The 18,143-nt window shown below is 44.2% G+C and overlaps 1 protein-coding gene, 1 non-coding gene and 1 pseudogene across 2 annotated transcripts; 2 read left to right on the top strand and 1 right to left on the bottom strand.

Annotated features, from left to right (window-relative positions):
• Nucleotides 1–4,596: 4,596 nt before the first annotated feature.
• On the bottom strand, nucleotides 4,597–4,716 carry LOC126000658 (uncharacterized; annotated as a pseudogene).
• A 4,988-nt stretch (nucleotides 4,717–9,704) lies between these two features.
• On the top strand, nucleotides 9,705–9,914 carry LOC126000660 (small nucleolar RNA U3). The gene has a single exon (XR_007492834.1). It is a non-coding gene; the product is annotated as a small nucleolar RNA U3 (small nucleolar RNA).
• A 6,068-nt stretch (nucleotides 9,915–15,982) lies between these two features.
• LOC126000654 (histone-lysine N-methyltransferase PRDM9-like) lies at nucleotides 15,983–17,899 on the top strand. The gene is made up of 2 exons (XM_049767835.1): nucleotides 15,983–17,211; nucleotides 17,296–17,899. Exons 1-2 carry the CDS (start codon nucleotides 16,061–16,063, stop codon nucleotides 17,897–17,899), a joined length of 1,755 nt encoding a protein of 584 aa, XP_049623792.1. The 5' UTR covers nucleotides 15,983–16,060.
• Nucleotides 17,900–18,143: the final 244 nt, after the last annotated feature.

Genomic DNA, 18,143 nt, shown 5'->3' with positions numbered 1-18,143 from the left:
CCATATATGGTGCCCTGGATTCACATTGGATCCCGTATCTTACCTCATCTATCTCATTTCTCCTGTTTTACTTGTTTAGGACTTTAGAGTGTTTAATTCCATAATCAGAAATACTATGTAGTGTTGGGGCCGGAGAGATAGCATGGAGGTAAGGCGTTTGCCTTTCATACAGGAGGTCATCGGTTTAAATCCTGTTGCCCCATATAGTTCCCCGTGCCTGCCAGGAGCAATTTCTGATCCTGGAGCCAGGAGTAACCCCTGGGCACTTCCGGGTGTGACCCAAAAACCAAAAAGAAATACTATGTAGTGTTGTTAAATATATGCCTTAAGATTAACCTTTTATTTTGTTGTTTTTGGTCCACACCCAGTGATGCTCAGAGCTCACTCCTGGCTATGCACTCAGGGGGATTAAACCGAGGTCCATCCTAGGTCAACCGCATACAAAGCAAATGCCCTCCTATTTCACCACTGCTCTGGCCCCAAGACTAATCTTATTCAGTGTTATTTTGTTTTGCTTTTCATCAGGCCAATATCCACTTGCTTGGCTGCAGTGATAACACAGCAGATAGGTCACTTTTCTTGTACATATCTGATGCAGGTTCGATACCCCGGGTCCAATTTGGTCTCAAAAGTCAGCCAGGTGTAAAACTTGGGCAACAATAGGTCTGGCCCCAAAACGTTTTCTTGTTGCTCAAGCTTTACGCTGTGTTTGGAAGTGGCTTCTACTGCAGCAGATGGGACCATGAAATGTCAAGAACTGAAAATGGGCCTATCTCTCTCTCTCTCACACACACACACACACATAAATACAAAAATATGTACAGCATGCATTCAACTTTTGGCGATATTTTCCAGTTCGACAACTGTTAATGTATTTTTCTTTTTTTTTCGGGGGGGGGGATCACACCCGGCTGTGTTCAGGAGTTCCTCCTGGCTGTACGTTCAGAAATCGCTCCTGGCAGGCTCGGGGGACAATATGGATTGCCAGGATTCGAACCACCGTCCTCTGCATGCAAGGCAAACACACTACCTTCATGCCGTCTCTTCGGCCCCGTTAATGTACTTTTCTAATATCAGTTACTTAAAACTTATTTTGATTATTGCAAGAGAGATACTCGCCTTGCACACAGCCAACCTAGATTTAACTCCCAGCTCCTCATATGATTCTCTCAAAAGTGTCAGGAGTGATCCCTGAGCACAACCCTGACCATCACCAGATTTGGCCCCCTAAGTAATTTTTAACTCTTAGGATGTAAATCCTGTATATTTATTATGAAAATCCTCTAGTAGATAAAGGACTTCAAGTTGAGACAGGTTATGTATGTGACGTAAATCATTATTGGTAGAAACATGAGGCAGTGGTACTGGAGAGAAAGGACACCTGTCAGAGATCTTTCCTTGCGCACAGGGCCAGCCCTTGGTTAGATCCCCAAACACATAAGGTTCCACAAGTCCCACAGGAGTTCAAAGGCAGAAATTGGGTCTGGCCCAAAAACAAAATGTAAAACAAAAGGAAAGAGAAAGATCACATTTCAGAGAAGGGGTAGGCAATTCTGTGAAGGAAATCTAACTTTTCTTTTAAATTTCTTTCTTTCTTTTTTTTTTTTTTTTTTGGTTTTTGGGCCACACCCAGCGGTGCTCAGGGATTTCTTCTGGCTGTCTGCTCAGAAATAGCTCCTGGCAGGCACGGGTGACCATATGGGAGTCCAGGATTAGAACCAACCACCTTTGGTCCTGGATCAGCTGCTTGCAAGGCAAACGCTGCTGTGCTATCTCTCCAGGCCCTAAAAAATATTCTGGGGCTCGAGCGGTGGCGCTAGAGGTAAGGTGTCATCCCTTGCAAGCGCTAGCCTAGTACAGACCACGGTTCGATCCCTGGCATTCTATATGGTCCCCCAAGCCAGGAGCGATTTCTGTGCGTATAGCCAGGAGAAAACCCTGAGCATCACCAGGTGTCCGCCCCAAAAATTGCTTTTTTACTGTATCCTTCAGACCCTAGTTCTTTACTTGTAGAATCATAACATGCAATTTAAGAGACATTTTATTTTATTTTATTGGTTTTTGGGTCACACCTAGCAGCGCTCAGGGGTTCCTCCTGGCTCTGTGCTCAGAAATTGCTCCTGGCAGGGCTGGAGAGATAGCATGGCGGTAAGACATTTGCCTTTCATGCAGAAGGACGGTGGTTCAAATCCTGGCATCTCATCTGGTCCCCTGTGCCTGTCAGGGGCGATTTCTGAGAATACAGCCAGGAATAACACCTGAGCACTGCCAGGTGTGACCCAAAACCAAAAATCAAAGAAAAAAAGAAAAGAAAAGAAAAAAGGAATCGCTCCTGGCAGGCTTGAAGGACCATATGGGATGTCGAGATTCGAAACACCATCCTTCTGTTTGCAAGGCTAACTCCTTAGCCTATGCTATCTCTCTGGACTCTTGAGAGACAATTTACTTATTTATTTTTTGTTTTGGGGTCACACCTGGCAGCGCTCAGGTACTACTCCTGGCTATGTGCTCAGAAATCGCTTCTGGCTGGCTCGACGGACCATATGGGATGCCGGGATTCAAACCACCGTCCTTCTGCTTGCAAGGCAAACTCCTTACCTCTGTGCTATCTCTCCAGCCTCTTGAGAGACATTTTAAACATACTACACAGCTCCTGACCTGCTCAGCTCCATTTGGCAGCCGAGAACCACCCCAACAATAACAGGTTGTACATGTCAGCAGAGGTAAGTTGTATCCTCACATGAAAGGTAAAGCCTGATGCCTGCTGTGTGCTTAGACATTCGGAAGACATTTTAAATGTCCTTTGTTCAGCTCCTTCCTTGTTCAGCTGCATTTGGTGGCTGAGATCCATTCCAGCAATAAAAGCTTGTGCTCTTCAGCAGAGGAAGACTATTGCCCACGAATGGTGGAGCCAGAGGAGCTTGGCTTCTCTGCTTTGCTTCATGTTCATGCTCATCTTTAGTCAATGAACTCCAGTACAACCAATAGAAAACTGCAAGCGTGACAATGAGGAAACAATGCAGGACAACACCATGCATAGAAAATGAAGATGGCGGGACCGGACAAATGGCACAGTGGTAGGGCGTTTCCCTTGCATTGCAGAAAAATGGTGGTTCAAATCCCAGCATCCCATATGGTCCCCCACGCCTTCCAGGGGTGATTTCTGAGCATAGAGCAAGGAGTAACCCCTGAGCATTCCAGGTCTGTCCCAAAAAACAAAAAAATAAATTAAAGATGGCAGCCCTGGGGCCGGGCGGTGGCGCTGGAGGTAAGGTGCCTGCCTTGCCTGCGCTAGCCTAGGACGGACCGCGGTTCGATCCCCCGGCGTCCCATATGGTCCCCCAAGAAGCCAGGAGGAACTTCTGAGCGCATAGCCAGGAGTAACCCCTGAGCGTCACAGGGTGTGGCCCAAAAACCAAAAAAAAAAAAAAAAAAAAAAAAGATGGCAGCCCTGATGACTTGAAAAGTGCTATCTATTTAATCTCTCAGAAAAGGAGTTCAGAGAAGAAATATGGGGATCCTCATAGAAATCAAAGAAAGTATGGATTGAGCTGAACGAATCACAAATAAGAATCAAGAGGATGAGGCTGGAGAGATAGCATGGAGTTAAGGCGTTTGCCTTTCATGCAGAAAGATGGTGGTTCGAATCCCGGCATCCCATATACTCCCCTGAACCTGCTGGGGAGATTTCTGAGCACAGAGCCAGGAGTAATCCCTGAGCGTTGCTGGGTGTGACCCAAAAACAAAAACAAAATAATAAAGAATCTAGAGGGTATGAATATATAAATAAGATAACTTCAAACGGAAATAAACAAGATTGAAAAACAGTAGATAAAATGAAAACCTCCTTGGGAAGTCTCTCTAACAGAGAAACTGAGGACAGAATTAGTGAGCTTGAAGATGAGATGCAACAAAAAAAGATTGGGAATGAAACTTAAAGCAAATAATCAGACAATGGAAAAAACATCCTCAAAGAATGTGAACAGACAAAAATAAAAATCACACAATTTTAAACATAGATTCTATAAAATATAAAATATCTAGTTGAGGGGCTTGAGAGATAGCATGGAGGTAAGGCATTTGCCTTTCATGCAGAAGGACAGTGGTTCGAATCCTGGCATCCCTTAGGGTCCCCTGAGCCTCCCAGGAGTGACACCTGAGAGTTGCCGGGTGTGACCCAAAAACAAAACAAATCAAAATCTAGTTGAGGTCACTTAGGTCAAATTGTTAATAAATTGATTCCTAGACTCAAACAGAGAAGTCTTGCTTTTTTCTACAATTTTCATTTCAGACTAGAACAATAATGTCCTTTCTCAAGAGTCTGTTTTGTTTTGTTTTGTTTTATGCTGCCTGTATAAATTTTCCTCAAGTTTTATGAGTTCTAAGTTGTTTTTATTTGTTTTTTTGGGCCACACCCATTTGACGCGCAGGGGTTACTCCTGGCTACGCGCTCAAAAATTGCCCCTGGCTTGGGGGGACCATATGGGACGCCAGGGGATCGAACTGCAGTCTGTCTTACGCTAGCGCTTACAAGGCAGACACCTTACCTTAGCGCCCCCTTCCTAGACCCATGTGTTCTATTTCTTATTTTTTTATTATGTTCCCTGTTATATGTACCAGAACTCATTCAGAACAATGAGTCCTGAGTTGCAAAATAGGATATTGTGGGCCCATGAGCGCTGCCGGGTGTGACCCAAAAACAAAGAAAAATGGCCCAATTCTCCTGAAACCCTTGGAATTAAGGAATGAGACTCCAAATCTCATGGAGACATTGTATTTCCCCCAATGGGGGCTGAGATGCTGAACATAGTGGAAAGTGCCTTCCTTTATGACCAGACTAGAGGTTACATTCCAGATTTAAAGGCCCACACAGAGCATTGCGCTCAGACATGCAGTGTATAGAGATTATGTACACAACAATATCTCTAGAGATAGCAATGATTGGGAATTCACATTTGATCTACCAACAGAATAGGGTTGCTCTTTACTGTGGTGGCCTGGAAGCCAGATTAAAACAACACTCAACATTCATAAACCAAGTTCAGTCTTCTTGAAGAGCATAGAGATTTAATAAAAATATATCCAGTCAGTAACCTGAAAACCAATTGTTTCTGATTTTAAAAAATAAAAGCAAATAGAGAGAGGAACTTGTTGGAACAATCTTCTCATTCTAACATTAATGCTGCCTATTTCAGAATCAAATAAAAATAATCTGGATATTTCTAAGGGCCGGAGAGATAGATCTATTCTTACCTAATTGCAACCTTTTTGTCTTTATACCCTTTGTCCTTAAGAAAAACTAAATGAACAAAAATGTTTTTAATTCATTTCCAATCATGGCAAAGAACAGCACACAAGTAATCAACTATGGGCTATGTTGAAAAGGTTGAATACTGGGGCTGGCGTGGTGGCGCTAGATGTAAGGTGTCTGCCTTGCCAGCACTAGCCTCGGATAGACCATGGTTCGATCCCCCGGTGTCCCATATGGTCCCCCCAAGCCAGGGGCAATTTCTGAGCACACAGACACTAGGAAATCCTGAGCATCACCAGGTGTGGGCCCCCCAAAAAAGAAAAAGAAAAGAAAAAGTTGAATACTGTGTTCCATATCAGGACCTCCTTCATTTGTGCTCACCCCTGTGTTGAGAGCCAGAATGGACACGACCACGGAATAATCTCTTCTGATTATCTGCATCAGGGAAAACAACTCCTCAGATAGCAGGAATTATCAGCATTTTCTGAGTCTATATTATCGGAGTTAAATCTACACACATTTCTACCTTTGTGCATTAGCAAGAAAACTTTTACTGTGAGTTGATATTCATGTGTTAGTTGTTGTTGAATTAAATAAATAATGATGGGGCTGGATGGTGGTGGATGGTGATGGATTTCTCTCTGCCATCCCAGGCCACGTGGCTCCGCAACCCCATCCAGCCGGCGGGTCTGGGGTTCAAGGAAGTGACGGGTATTGAACTCACTCACAGGCAGCCATCAGGAAGCATCATCTTTATTCATGCCCTATTCACCACATGTGTGTGGCCTACTCATAACCTTTCAAGCACTAGTTATTCTTAGCCCTGCATCTTATAATTCAGCCATCTTCCTTTGGCCTCCATCCTGGTCAAAGACCAAAAGAGGCAAAGAACCTAAAACCCGCGAGTGCAGCAGGGCAGAGAGCCTAATCCCAAGGCTCCAGGGTTTATCTACCTATTCCAAGACCACTCCCCAGAATGGGAGGGGTCTTGCAGGTAAGGTTACACCTAATATCCGGTTCCCAAGACCCCTCCCAGAAATGGGTGGGTCTCAGGTAGCTACACCTAAAACCAGGGTCTCAGATAGGTACATCTACAAGTTATAAATGAGAAAGATAATGTCACATCCCAAGATTTAGGATTCAATGGTCATCTCAGAATTGTTTGATGTAGAAGTCACTGGTGAGGAAGGATCTCAGGTGAATAGGGCATTCACAAGGAAGCATGCATGAGCCACTTCGAGAAGTCAGTTTTGATTATATTTTTGACTGTTTATTTTGGAGGGAAATGGATATCATATTAGGGACTGTAATTATGGACTATGTCAGCCTATTCAGTGGTATGGGAGAGGGGCTTAAAACAGGGTGTGTGCTTCTATATTTAAGGAAGAAGGGCTAAGGGAATTAGGGGAAGCTGTATGTTAAACGATGTCATGTGCTTTAGGTTATCTATAGTAAGCAGACTATGTCTGGAGTGTCTTTTGACCACTGTTCTATGTGCATGCTTGTAACTACATATTCTTGAGCTGAAACTTGGCAGTAGACAGCAGAGAGTGGAGAAGACATTTTATGACTGTGGTCATGGCCACTTTTATAGTATCATATATTTAGGAATTTGTCAGTATCAAGGATGTGAGAAATATTCAGTCTCTGTAATTGTCCACGTGCTCTGACTGCATGCCCATTTTTCAGCATCCAAGCTGAGTTTTCCTTAACAATTTTCACCTATCTCAAATCTAGGACATCAATCTTTGCGATGAACATACTTAGAAGAGCTCAGGGTGCCAATTTTCTGAGATAGGGGAACTGGGTCTTTTTCATCCTGGGCATTGATAAGTCTAGGTTGATACCATATTTCACACAAGTATGATATGATATCAAATATATATGTCACATCTAATAGAACCTCTGTGTAGCACATTCAAACTCAAAATGAAGATACACATATATACACCATAGTGAATTTGGGAATTGACAGTGACAAGTTATGGAATTATCTTAACACATTTTCATCATGGAGAATTTTTTTTCAGAGATTTCTAGAAGTCTCTTTATCAGTTGATGTTTTTCGATTTTCAATTTGCACAAATTATGGCTTCTACATTTTATGGGAAGTGTCATACCTAGTGATGCTCAGGGGTTATTTCTGGCTCTGCACTCAGAAATTGCTCTTGGCAGGTGCGGGGATGTTATGGGATGCCTGAAATAGAACTCAAGTCTATCCTGCATCGGTCGCATGCAAGGCACATGCCCTACTGCTGTGCAATCTCTCTGGCCTAGACTTCAACATTTTTATTTAGTTAAAGAAATGTGAGATACAACGTAATAGATCATTGGGTTTTGTGCCTATAAAACTTCATCTATCCCAATATCAGCATCAACTCCCATCACCTGTGTTAGGAATTATAATCCTTCATTCCCCCGCTGTTTTTTGGTTTGTTTTGGTTTGGTTTTTGGGTCACACCCAGCAGAGCTCTGGAGTTACTCCTGATTCTACCTCAGAAATCGCTCTTGGAAGGCTGAGGGGGTCATATGGGGTGCCAAGATTAGAAGCAACAGCTTCTGCATGCAAGGAAAACGCCTTATCTCCAGGCTATCTCTCCCCACACCACCCCCGCTTTTTGTTAACTGTTGTCATGATACAGCATTGCTAGCTTTCTATTAACTCTGTGAGGCCAGTTGAAGGTAAGAAGTGAAAACTCACACAAGGAGAAAAAATTGCTCTATAGGACACTAAGAACATCCACATGTCTCTGTGGCCCACCAGAGGACACCGAAGTCCACACAATTTTCCCAGAATACACTTCAAATAAAGTTTGCCCTAACATTATTATGTGAGACAGTGTGACAATCCAGACTGTGTGTTATCTGAGTGTAAAAGAAACCTTAGAGAGAGGCACCTATGCTTCATGAGAAGATGGCAGGGCTGCTAATACCTCATGAATCCCTTGTGAAGTTTCTGGATGCAAGTCTAGGGCTCATATATTTCTACTATAATCTTGTATATATTTTTGATTCTCATGGACACATTGTTTTGTTATCAACTGAGAAATGTGCTGAAAAATCACTCCTGGCAGTTGTTGAATACCAAAGGTGACATGGCAGATCACTCCTGGTTGGCTATATGCAGGCAAGCATCTTTCTATATTCTAACTTAGGACTCATGATTTATTTCATTTATATAACTGAAACAAACTACAAACATGACTCATATTTTACTGAAGCATATATATTATTTATTTCTCAGTTATTTAGCACCAGTAGAAGTATAGATTTCTTTCCGGGAACACATTTTTCTTTATTATTTTCATATAGTAATGTCCACAAGGAGGCCACCAGGGCCATGTCTGTGCCTGGTGCCAGGTGCAGGAGCAGGGTAGAGTCATGCCTGGACATGTGCAGCAGTGGGGATGGGGTGGGTGGAGAGCTGCAGCTCTGACCTCCTGGTTGGAGGGGAAGCTGCAGTTCGTCCTCTGGTCGGTAGAGAGCACCACTACCAGGAGAGATGAAAACCTAAGGCAATTTTGGAATAGAAATGCAAAATCCAGATTGTGGCTCATCCTATGTCAAAATCCACCTGTGTCCTAAGGGGGAAAATATATATATATACATATATGTATATATGTGAACATCCTTATAAATGACTGTGTTCTACTTATATATTTTACTCTTATTCTGTCCCAGGTAAGTTTCCAAACAAGATACAGCTGCAGTCATTTGGTACAGTATGCTCAATGTGTTCATAAAAAGATACATGGTGAATTATTCTGTTTTGCTTTGTTTTGGGGGCTATATCCAGCAGTGCTCAGGGATTACTCCTGGCTCTGCTCTCCATTCTTGGGGCTCAAGAGACCATAAAGGATGCCTGGAGTCAAACTCAGTGTGGCCACATCAAGGCAAACATCCTACCTTCTATGGTATCACTCAACACCCATATGTTGTTTGAATTATAGTTAGAAATTATATGACTTCCTTTACACGAATGACAGGAGTGGTGGATGGTCTGGTCAGTGGATCTATATGAGGGAAGTTGCTTGCAGAAAATTCTGGTAAGTGAGCTGGTGAAGCATGGACGTAGGTTGTTTGTCTTGCATGCAGAAGAACGGTAGTTCAAATTCCGACATCCCATATGATTCCCCCGAGCCTGCCAGGAGCGATTACTGAGAATCGAGCCAGAAATAACCCCTGAGCTCTGCTGGGTATAAATCAAAACCAAAAACAAAACAAAAAAAAGTAAAAATAAAATTCTGATAAATGATGTCATAGAGTCCCCAAACAACAAATATATGTTAGAGCCAGGAGAATACAACAGATAGGGCATTTGCCTGACATTCAGTCAACACAGGTTCAATCCCTGGCAGCCCATATGGTTCCCTGAACACTGACATGAGTAATTTCTGAGTGCAGAGCGAGGTTGTTTGCTTCAAAAAAAAAAAAAAAGTAAAACATAATTGCAAAGACTATACTTTCAGGGAACATTTCTACAGTGTGTAACTAGAGAAGTTTCTCTTATCATGTAGCACCCGAAGCCACGAGTAGGAGCCAGAGTGTCCTCTTCTGAGTGTGAAGCCAGGTCTAGGTGTCACTTCTGCAGCTGCCTTTGGCCATTGATGATCGTTCATCCTTTCCTCTGGAAGGGGTAGAGCAGGGGTCTCAATCTAGCAGCCCTCGGGCCATTTGCGGCCCTCCATACAACATTTTGTGGCCCTGCCCTAGAGGAATTATTTTTGTTTTGTTTTGTTTTGAATTAGTTGTTTTTGTGACACCCCCCCAATGTTCAAGACTTACTACTAACTTTGTACTCAAGGATCACCCCGACTTTGCCTCCTGAGTCCCCCAGGTAACTTGAGTTTGAGATCCCTGGTGTAGAGGGAGAGGATGCAGTCTGAGTGGTATTTAAAAAAATTCATTAAAAAATAAAAATCGGGCCTGGAGAGATAGCACAACAGCGTTTGCCTTGCAAGCAGCCGATCCAGGACCAAAGTTGGTTGGTTCGAATCCCGGTGTCCGGTATGGTCTCCTGTGCCTGCCAGGAGCTATTTCTGAGCAGACAGCCAGGAGGAACCCCTGAGCACCGCCGGGTGTGGCCCAAAAACCAAAAAAAAATAAAAAAATAAAAAATAAAAAAAATAAAAATCACCATTGCAAGTGTTTGTGTCTCAAATTTTGCTATGATTTTTTAGACTTGCTAATTATTTTACACACTCAATACAACTTAAAAAAAGACCTGAAAAGTCCCAGTACTTTAAACCTGTGTCTAAAATAAAAACCCAAGGTCAGAGACAGAAAGAGAGAAATTTTCTGCACAGAAGCAGGCAGGGAAACTGGGATAATTGATCATGATATTCGGACACTGTTAAAGGGGGTATATAGAGAAAAAAGTAGATAGGACACTCTTCAAAACTGTCATGGTCACATTTACAGTGTCCCTTGTGTTAAAAATCGGTGTTTGTCAGATCTGTGAAATCCTGATCTTAGTTGTATCTATCCCTTTGCAAGGAGACGATCATGTCCCATCACAAATACAATCTTTGAGGTGCCCAGAAGGGCTAGCAACATCCAGAAACAGGCTGTTGAAAATCTCAGGGTTTCCTTTCCTAAACAAACCCAGGATTGATCAATGCAGGTTGAGGCTACTTGGGGTCTTATATCTCCTTTAAAACTTTACTAAAAAGAATTCGAATGATATGTTCCTAAGTTATGAGGTACTTTAAAATCTGGAAGTAAAGGCATGAAAATGCACTTTATTTCTCTCAAAATAAATGACAGTACCCAGGAAGAACTGCAGAGATATGTCAGAGAGTTAGCAAAGATGATAGGACCTTTTTCTTGCAGACAGCCAATGCTGGTACAATGCTCAGAATGCCATATGATCCCCAGGATGTTAAAATTAATCTCACAATGCAAAACAGCCTAGAAAATGCCCCCAGAAAGCTGGCCCAAAATTCTTGTTTGGCGATTTCAAACATGTTTGTGTTTTCTTGCCTTAAGTATAAATACAATATTAAACCTCCTTTATTCACTTACATTCTAAACAAGGACAGCTTGTTAAAAAAAAAGCCTGTGGAAATGTTGAGGTTTTCAGGGAAAAATCTACAGGGTAACAACCCGGAATGACACCAGCACATACTTCAGAGTGTTTTTCGTGCTAGACTCTGGGAAGTTCCAGTGAACTTTACAACATGGAAATAGTGGATGAAAAGATACATTCCAGGTAAAAATCTATTCTTCTATAGGCTGGTGCAGAATAATTGAGAGGTACTTTATTATATGCTTCAATAAATCATGAGTTATAAGTTACCATATAGGCAAGGCACTTGGCTGCATATAGATAACCCAGTAGTGATCTGCGACCATACTATATGGTGCCAATAGACAGTAGTGATTCTCTGGTGCAGAGATCAGTTGAGCAAATACCAATGGACCCACAACATTGAGGAATTAATACAAACATATATAAGCCCTATACTCACATCCAGAAAATTCATGTGGAATTCAGGAGGCATCAGCAGTCCTGCCATCTTCTCACCAAGCACAGTTGCCTCTCCCTCGGGTTTACTAAACATTCAGGATGTGCGAGGTCACACTGTTTCACACAGTTATAAAGGGCTATGTCTTCAGGTCTCTGACTGTTCATCCCATATATCCTCTGATGGTGGACCAGACAGCAGTGAAATTGACTCTATTCTGGAATTTCTGTGCATAGACATAATGACCATTTCTGCTGATGTAATGACAGTGGAAAATGCCCCTTGGAGACCCCTGGACCTGCACTCAGGAAATATCACTTGGATATAATCCCTGTCATGCCACGTATAAAAAGAACAACATCAGCCACTGAGGGAGCCAGATAGTGAGCAGAAAAGCACTGTCCCATCCATTGAAGTCTCGATAAAGCATCTATCCCTCTATTTGTATCTCTCCCTCTATTTCTATTGAACCTGGACCTTTCCACAGCCAGTTTTAGCTAGTGACTCTCTCTCTGGCCTTGGGTGGGGAGTGACCTCAGACTTAAGTGAGAATAAAGATACTCCCTTTTTCTCTCAGTTACAGGCAGACAATCATTACAAGTAGGAATCTCTGGATTTGCATGATGGTCCTGGCAGTTTATTCCCATGGGCCACTTTGAGCCTTGTACCACCAGATCCTGAAAGTCTGTGAATTCTGCACCATGCAGTTCTGGAAGCTTTGGGGCTCTGCAGCATTGCTGCACCTGTATAGCAGGCTGAAATGCAGCTCATTGCAGTCTCCTGCAGAAGCCTGGACAGTTGTAGTTAACCAGAGTATCTGCAGGCTGAAAAACTGATTATTCTACAAAATTCTACAAACACCATTACCTGGGTTTATAGCTCCCATCTACTCAAACCTTTCCCACAATTCTGCTGCTTCTGCTCTCAGAGATGTGGTTCAGGTAGTTGACCTGAATTCAGAGCTCGAAGATTGGGTGGAATGGAAGAAGCCAAAGACAAAAACACACTGCATGTCTGAGCACAATGCTCTGTGTGAGTCCTGACACCAGAGATGCAGGCTCTCCTCTGGTATAACAGAAAGGCACTTTCCACTATGTTCAGCACCTCAGCCTCCATTGGGAAAATGCAACGTCTCCAGGAGCTTTCGGGTCTCATAACTTAACCCCAAGGGATTGAGGAGAATTGGGTCTTGAAGCAAGCATTGACTATGGAAATAATCCACAAAGATAGAAGTGAATAAAGCAGACTGAAGAAAGTTCCACTACCACCCTTCGACCGCTAGCAAGAGATTTAAGTCAGTCAGCCCATTTGTAAAAAATATTGCAACCCATTTTGCCCAGCTATGGAGTCTTTATTGGAAAGAGAAAGACAACCCTCTAGGGTGGAGAAAAGGGTAAGGGAACAATCCAAAAGATGCTTCAACACAGTTGCTCCCTTCCAATGAGTGACAAGCACCAGCAGAAAAACAGAATGCAAACCCGGCTATCCCAACAGTGGTAGAGCAGTGAACCCTTGTATATCTCTGTCTCTCAGGAAACCTCCAGGCAGTGTGACTGCTGTGGACAAAGCAGATCTGCAGGCTAGATGGTGGAAATGGTCCGTTCAAGAGATGGACACTAAAATCTAGAAGATGCACCTCTCCAGCTTCACAGTCAGGTGGCTGAGGTCACCATTGCGATTTACAAAATTATTTCTGGTTGAGTTTTCAACATAAAATGTTGATTCTTGGGGCTGGAAAGGTGCCGCTAGAAGTAAGGTGTCTTCTTTGCAAGTGCTAGCGTAAGACGGACTGCGGTTCAATCCCCTGGGGTCCCATATGGTCCACCCAATCCAGGGGCAATTTCTGAGCGCATAGCCAAGAGTAATCCCTGAGCGTCAAACGGGTGTGGCCCAAAAACCAAAAAAAATTTGATTCATTATGTTAAAGAAATCAAATGGGTCCTGTCAATCCATCTTTTGAAATTTACAAAAATTGTGCTATAATGATTATCATGAAGTTATTTCTTGTATCAATTTCCAAATAGAATAAAATATACGTAACAGCTCAGAAAACATGAACAATTTCCTTCCCTGGATGCTACTTCTGAAGATTTTATCTGAAAATTGGGTTTTCCATATTTGAAGGAAAGCCTCCAGGCCTCTGAGCTTGCTCTTGGGTGGTAGCAGGAAATGGTGGGTTGCGAGTGTCCCCTGCTGCCCAGAACGGCCCTGCAGAAAGAATCTTGTATTCAGAAGTCTACTACAGACATGAAATTTTATAATTTCTCAGAAATTAATACAATCAAGAGGTCTAGGAGATAGCATGGAAATAGGGCATTTGCCTTGCATTGGTTCAAATCCCAGCATCCCATATGGTACCCTGAGCCTCAGTGCTCCACATCCAACCCAGGGCATGAGCCAATGGCTCTTTACAAACTCACATGCGTACATACCTCTTGGTAGCCTCCCCAATGTTCCACCTTCCAACCAGAACATCAGTTCAGGCTTCAACCGGCAATGGCCTGTCAGAAGGAAGACTTTGGGGTTAGACACAAGGAAACAGAAGCCAGTGCATGAGTCTGGGTACAAAATGAAATTGGACAAATAACAGAAGATGAAGAACAGATTCTTGGCTATCTAAACACATGTTGGTTATTGTACAGATGAGACCAGGTTGAATGAAAGTTAAATTAAGGGGTCAGGTCACACAATGAGGGATGGGGAAGCAATAGGTCAGTGCTAGCCTTGCACATAGTTGACCATCAGGTTGAGTTTTCCTCAGTCACCCTTTGAGTGATTGAGCTCCCTGAGTCCTCAGGGACAAACCACTGAGTGAAGAGCCAAGAACATGCACCAAGGCCCAAAGATGTCTTATAAAGAAGAGTCTAGAGGGGCCAGAGAGAGCAAAGTTGTAGGGCATTTGCCTTGTACACAGTGTATCTAGGACAAACTAGGTTTATTCCTAGCATTCCACATGGCCCCCGAGTCTACCAGGAGCAACGTCTGAGCACACACCGATTACTAAGCCCTGAGTACCACCAGGTGTAGCCCAGAAACATAAAAAAGGGTAGAGTATATTATGGTAGTAATGGCACATGGCATGTTCAGGGTAAAAAATGATTTGATAACCAGAACCATACAACATCCATGCAGCCTTATGTGAAGACATTCCTGGTGTAGATGTATGCATAATCCCTTGGAATGCCTGTATAGTTCAACTATAAAAACAAACAGAAAAATGAAACAGTTCCTAGCAAAGGTTGCAAAGAATTGGCGAACACGGACTACATGCAGGATCATCAGAATTCATCTCCATCCAAGAAAATGTCCCAAAAACCATTGGAGAGATTGCTACTGGGTAGATATTTTGAAAAGATGAAAAGAAATTAAGTCACTTATAAATTGTGCAGACTTTCTCAATTTTGCAAGATTGAGTGAATGCAAATGGTATGAAAAAACAGAATGCAAAAGCTCTCCAAGTCTGCCAGGGGAGATCCCAGAGCATCAAGCTAGAGTATGCTCAAGAAACCTCTGTGTATAGCTCCCAAATCCAACGTAACAAAAAAATTTACTCAACTATTTAGGAGCATGAAAATTTTAACTTTTTTTAATTTTTTAATTTTTTTTGGTTTTTGGGTCACACCCGGCAGCGTTCAAGGGTTCCTCCTGGCTCTATGCTCAGAAATCGCTTCTGATAGGCTCGGGGTATCATACGGGATGTCGGGATTTGAACCACCATCCATTTGCATGCAAAGCAAATGCCTTACCTACATGCTATATCTCCGGCCCCAATTTCTTTTTTCGTGTCTTTTTTTTTTTTTTTTTGGGCCACACCCTGTGACGCTCAGGGGTTACTCCTGGCTATGCGCTCAGAAGTTGCTCCTGGCTTCTTGGGGGACCATATGGGACGCCGGGGGATCGAACCGCGGTCCGTCCTAGGCTAGCGCAGGCAAGGCAGGCACCTTACCTCCAGCGCCACCGCCCGGCACCCCCAATTTCTTTTTGTTTTTATTTTTGAGTCACACCCGGCAGCACCCAGGTTTTACTCCTGGCTCTATGCTCAGAAATAGCTCCTGGCAGGCTCAGGGGACCATATGGGATGCCGAGAATCGAACCATCGTCCTTCTGCATGTAAGGCAAACCCTTACCTCCGTGATATCTCTCCAGTTCCCGGCCCCAACTTTAACTTTCTTTATTAAGTAAAAGAACAGACGTCATCAGAAGATACCACTATGGTCCAGACAGCCTTGTCAACATCTGCTCTGACCAAAATCTTCCTCTTTTAGCAGAACCAAAGCCAGAAATCCATCCGTGTCAGTTCTGCTTTTGCACCTTCTCCAGTCAGAAGTTCCTCAGTTGCCACATGAAATATAGTCATCCCTCTCATATCCTCCCAGGAACGTCTGCAAGAAAGCACCTCCCACCTAAGAATTCCTATCCACATGACCAGAAGCAATGGCAACAGCATTCTAATCCATACGGTGACGAAACAAGGAATGCCATGCTTAAAAGTCAGAAGCAAACAGAGAGCTCCATTCCTTCGCCTAAGAAGACGACGCTGAAAGGAATTTCAACATCCCTCTCCCAGCTATTTTGCAGTGAAATCGTGAGCTCTGATCCACTGAAGGAACTGGAGGAAGAAATGAACCCAAGCCAGAAAGTCAACGCAAAGGACGCAGATAGTGTATTTCCAGGGAGAGAAATGGCCCAAATTTTAGAAGACAATCACGCAAGAGCTAGGCACGATTTCAGTGATGACTCAGATCTCATCATACACCGGAGGACAGACACAGGGGAGAAGCTGTATGTTTGCAGAGACTGTGGGCAAGGCTTCAGCCGGAGGTCCAATCTCATCATCCACCTGAGGATACACACAGGGGAGAAGCCGTATGTGTGCGCAGAATGTGGGCGAGGTTTCATCGACATATCGAGCCTCGTGAGGCACCAGAGGTCACACACGGGGGAGAAGCCCCATATTTGCATGGAGTGTCGTCGAGGCTTCAGCCAGAGGTCTCACCTCATCATTCACCAAAGAATACACACTGGGGAGAGGCCCTATGTTTGCGGGGAGTGTGGACGAGGCTTCAGCCAGATGTCCAGCCTCATCATACACCAGAGAATACACACAGGGGAGAAGCCGCATCTCTGCAGAGAGTGCGGGCGAGGCTTCAGTCGGAGTTCCAATCTCATCACGCACCTCAGGACGCACACCGGGGAGAAGCCGCACATCTGCAAGGAGTGCGGGCGAGGCTTCAGCGACAAGTCGGGTCTCCTCAGGCACAAGAAGACGCACTCGGAGGAGAAGCCGCACATCTGCACCGACTGCGGGAAAGGCTTCAGCCAGAGGGCCAACCTCATCAGGCACCAGATGACGCACACAGGGGAGAAGCCGCACGTCTGCAGGGACTGTGGGAGACGCTTCAGTGAGAGGGCGCAACTGGTCATCCACCAGAGGACACACACTGGGGAGAAGCCCCATGTTTGCAGGGAGTGTGGACGAGGCTTCAGTCAGAGGTCAGCTCTGGTAGGCCACCAGAGGACACACACAGGCGAAAAGCCCCACGTTTGTAAGGAGTGTGGGCGATGTTTTAGTCAGAGGTCAGCTCTGGTAGGCCACCAGAGGACACACACAGGGGAAAAGCCCCATGTGTGCAAAGAGTGTGGGCGAGCCTTCATTCGGAGGGCACAGCTGGTCATCCACCAGAGGACACACACGGGGGAGAAGCCCCATATTTGCAGGGAGTGTGAGCGAGGCTTCAGAGATCTGTCCAGTCTCATCAAGCACAAGTGGACACACACAGGGGAAAAGCCCCACGTCTGCGGAGAGTGTGGACGAGGCTTCAGCCAGATGTCGCATCTGCTCATCCACCAGAGGACGCACACGGGGGAGAAGCCGCACGTTTGTAGAACATGTGGACGCAGCTTCAACTTGAAGTCAGATTTCCTCAGACACCAGAGGACACACACAGGAGAGAAGCCGTATGTTTGCGAGGAGTGTGGGCGAGGCTTCAGCCAGAGGTTTAATCTCAGCACACACCAGAAAACGCACACCGGGGACAAGTCCCATGTCTGCGGGGAGTGTGGACGAGGCTTCAGTCAGAGGTCACATCTCCTCGCACACCAGAGAACGCACACAGGGGAGAAGAAGCCTATATATGCAAGGAGTGTCGGTGAGGCTTCAGAAATCGGTCAAATCTCATGACAAACCACACGGGAGAAGCCTTATATTGGCAAGCATTGTGGATATGGGTGCAGTCGTAGGTCAGTTTTCTTCACACACTACAAGACACACGGAAGAAAGCTTCATGTTTGCAGGGAACGTATCTGAGACTTTAGTCAGAAGTCAAATCTCTTTTTCTTTTTTTAAATTCGCTTCTTTTAAGAAGAGAGAGAGGAGGAGGATAGGGAGAAGGAGGGAGAGATAGGGAGAGGGAGAGAGAGAGAAA

Source organism: Suncus etruscus, assembly GCF_024139225.1.
Source record: "Suncus etruscus isolate mSunEtr1 chromosome X unlocalized genomic scaffold, mSunEtr1.pri.cur SUPER_X_unloc_7, whole genome shotgun sequence".
Taxonomy (NCBI): Eukaryota; Metazoa; Chordata; class Mammalia; order Eulipotyphla; family Soricidae; genus Suncus; species Suncus etruscus.
This window is presented reverse-complemented; position numbering and strand designations above follow the sequence as displayed.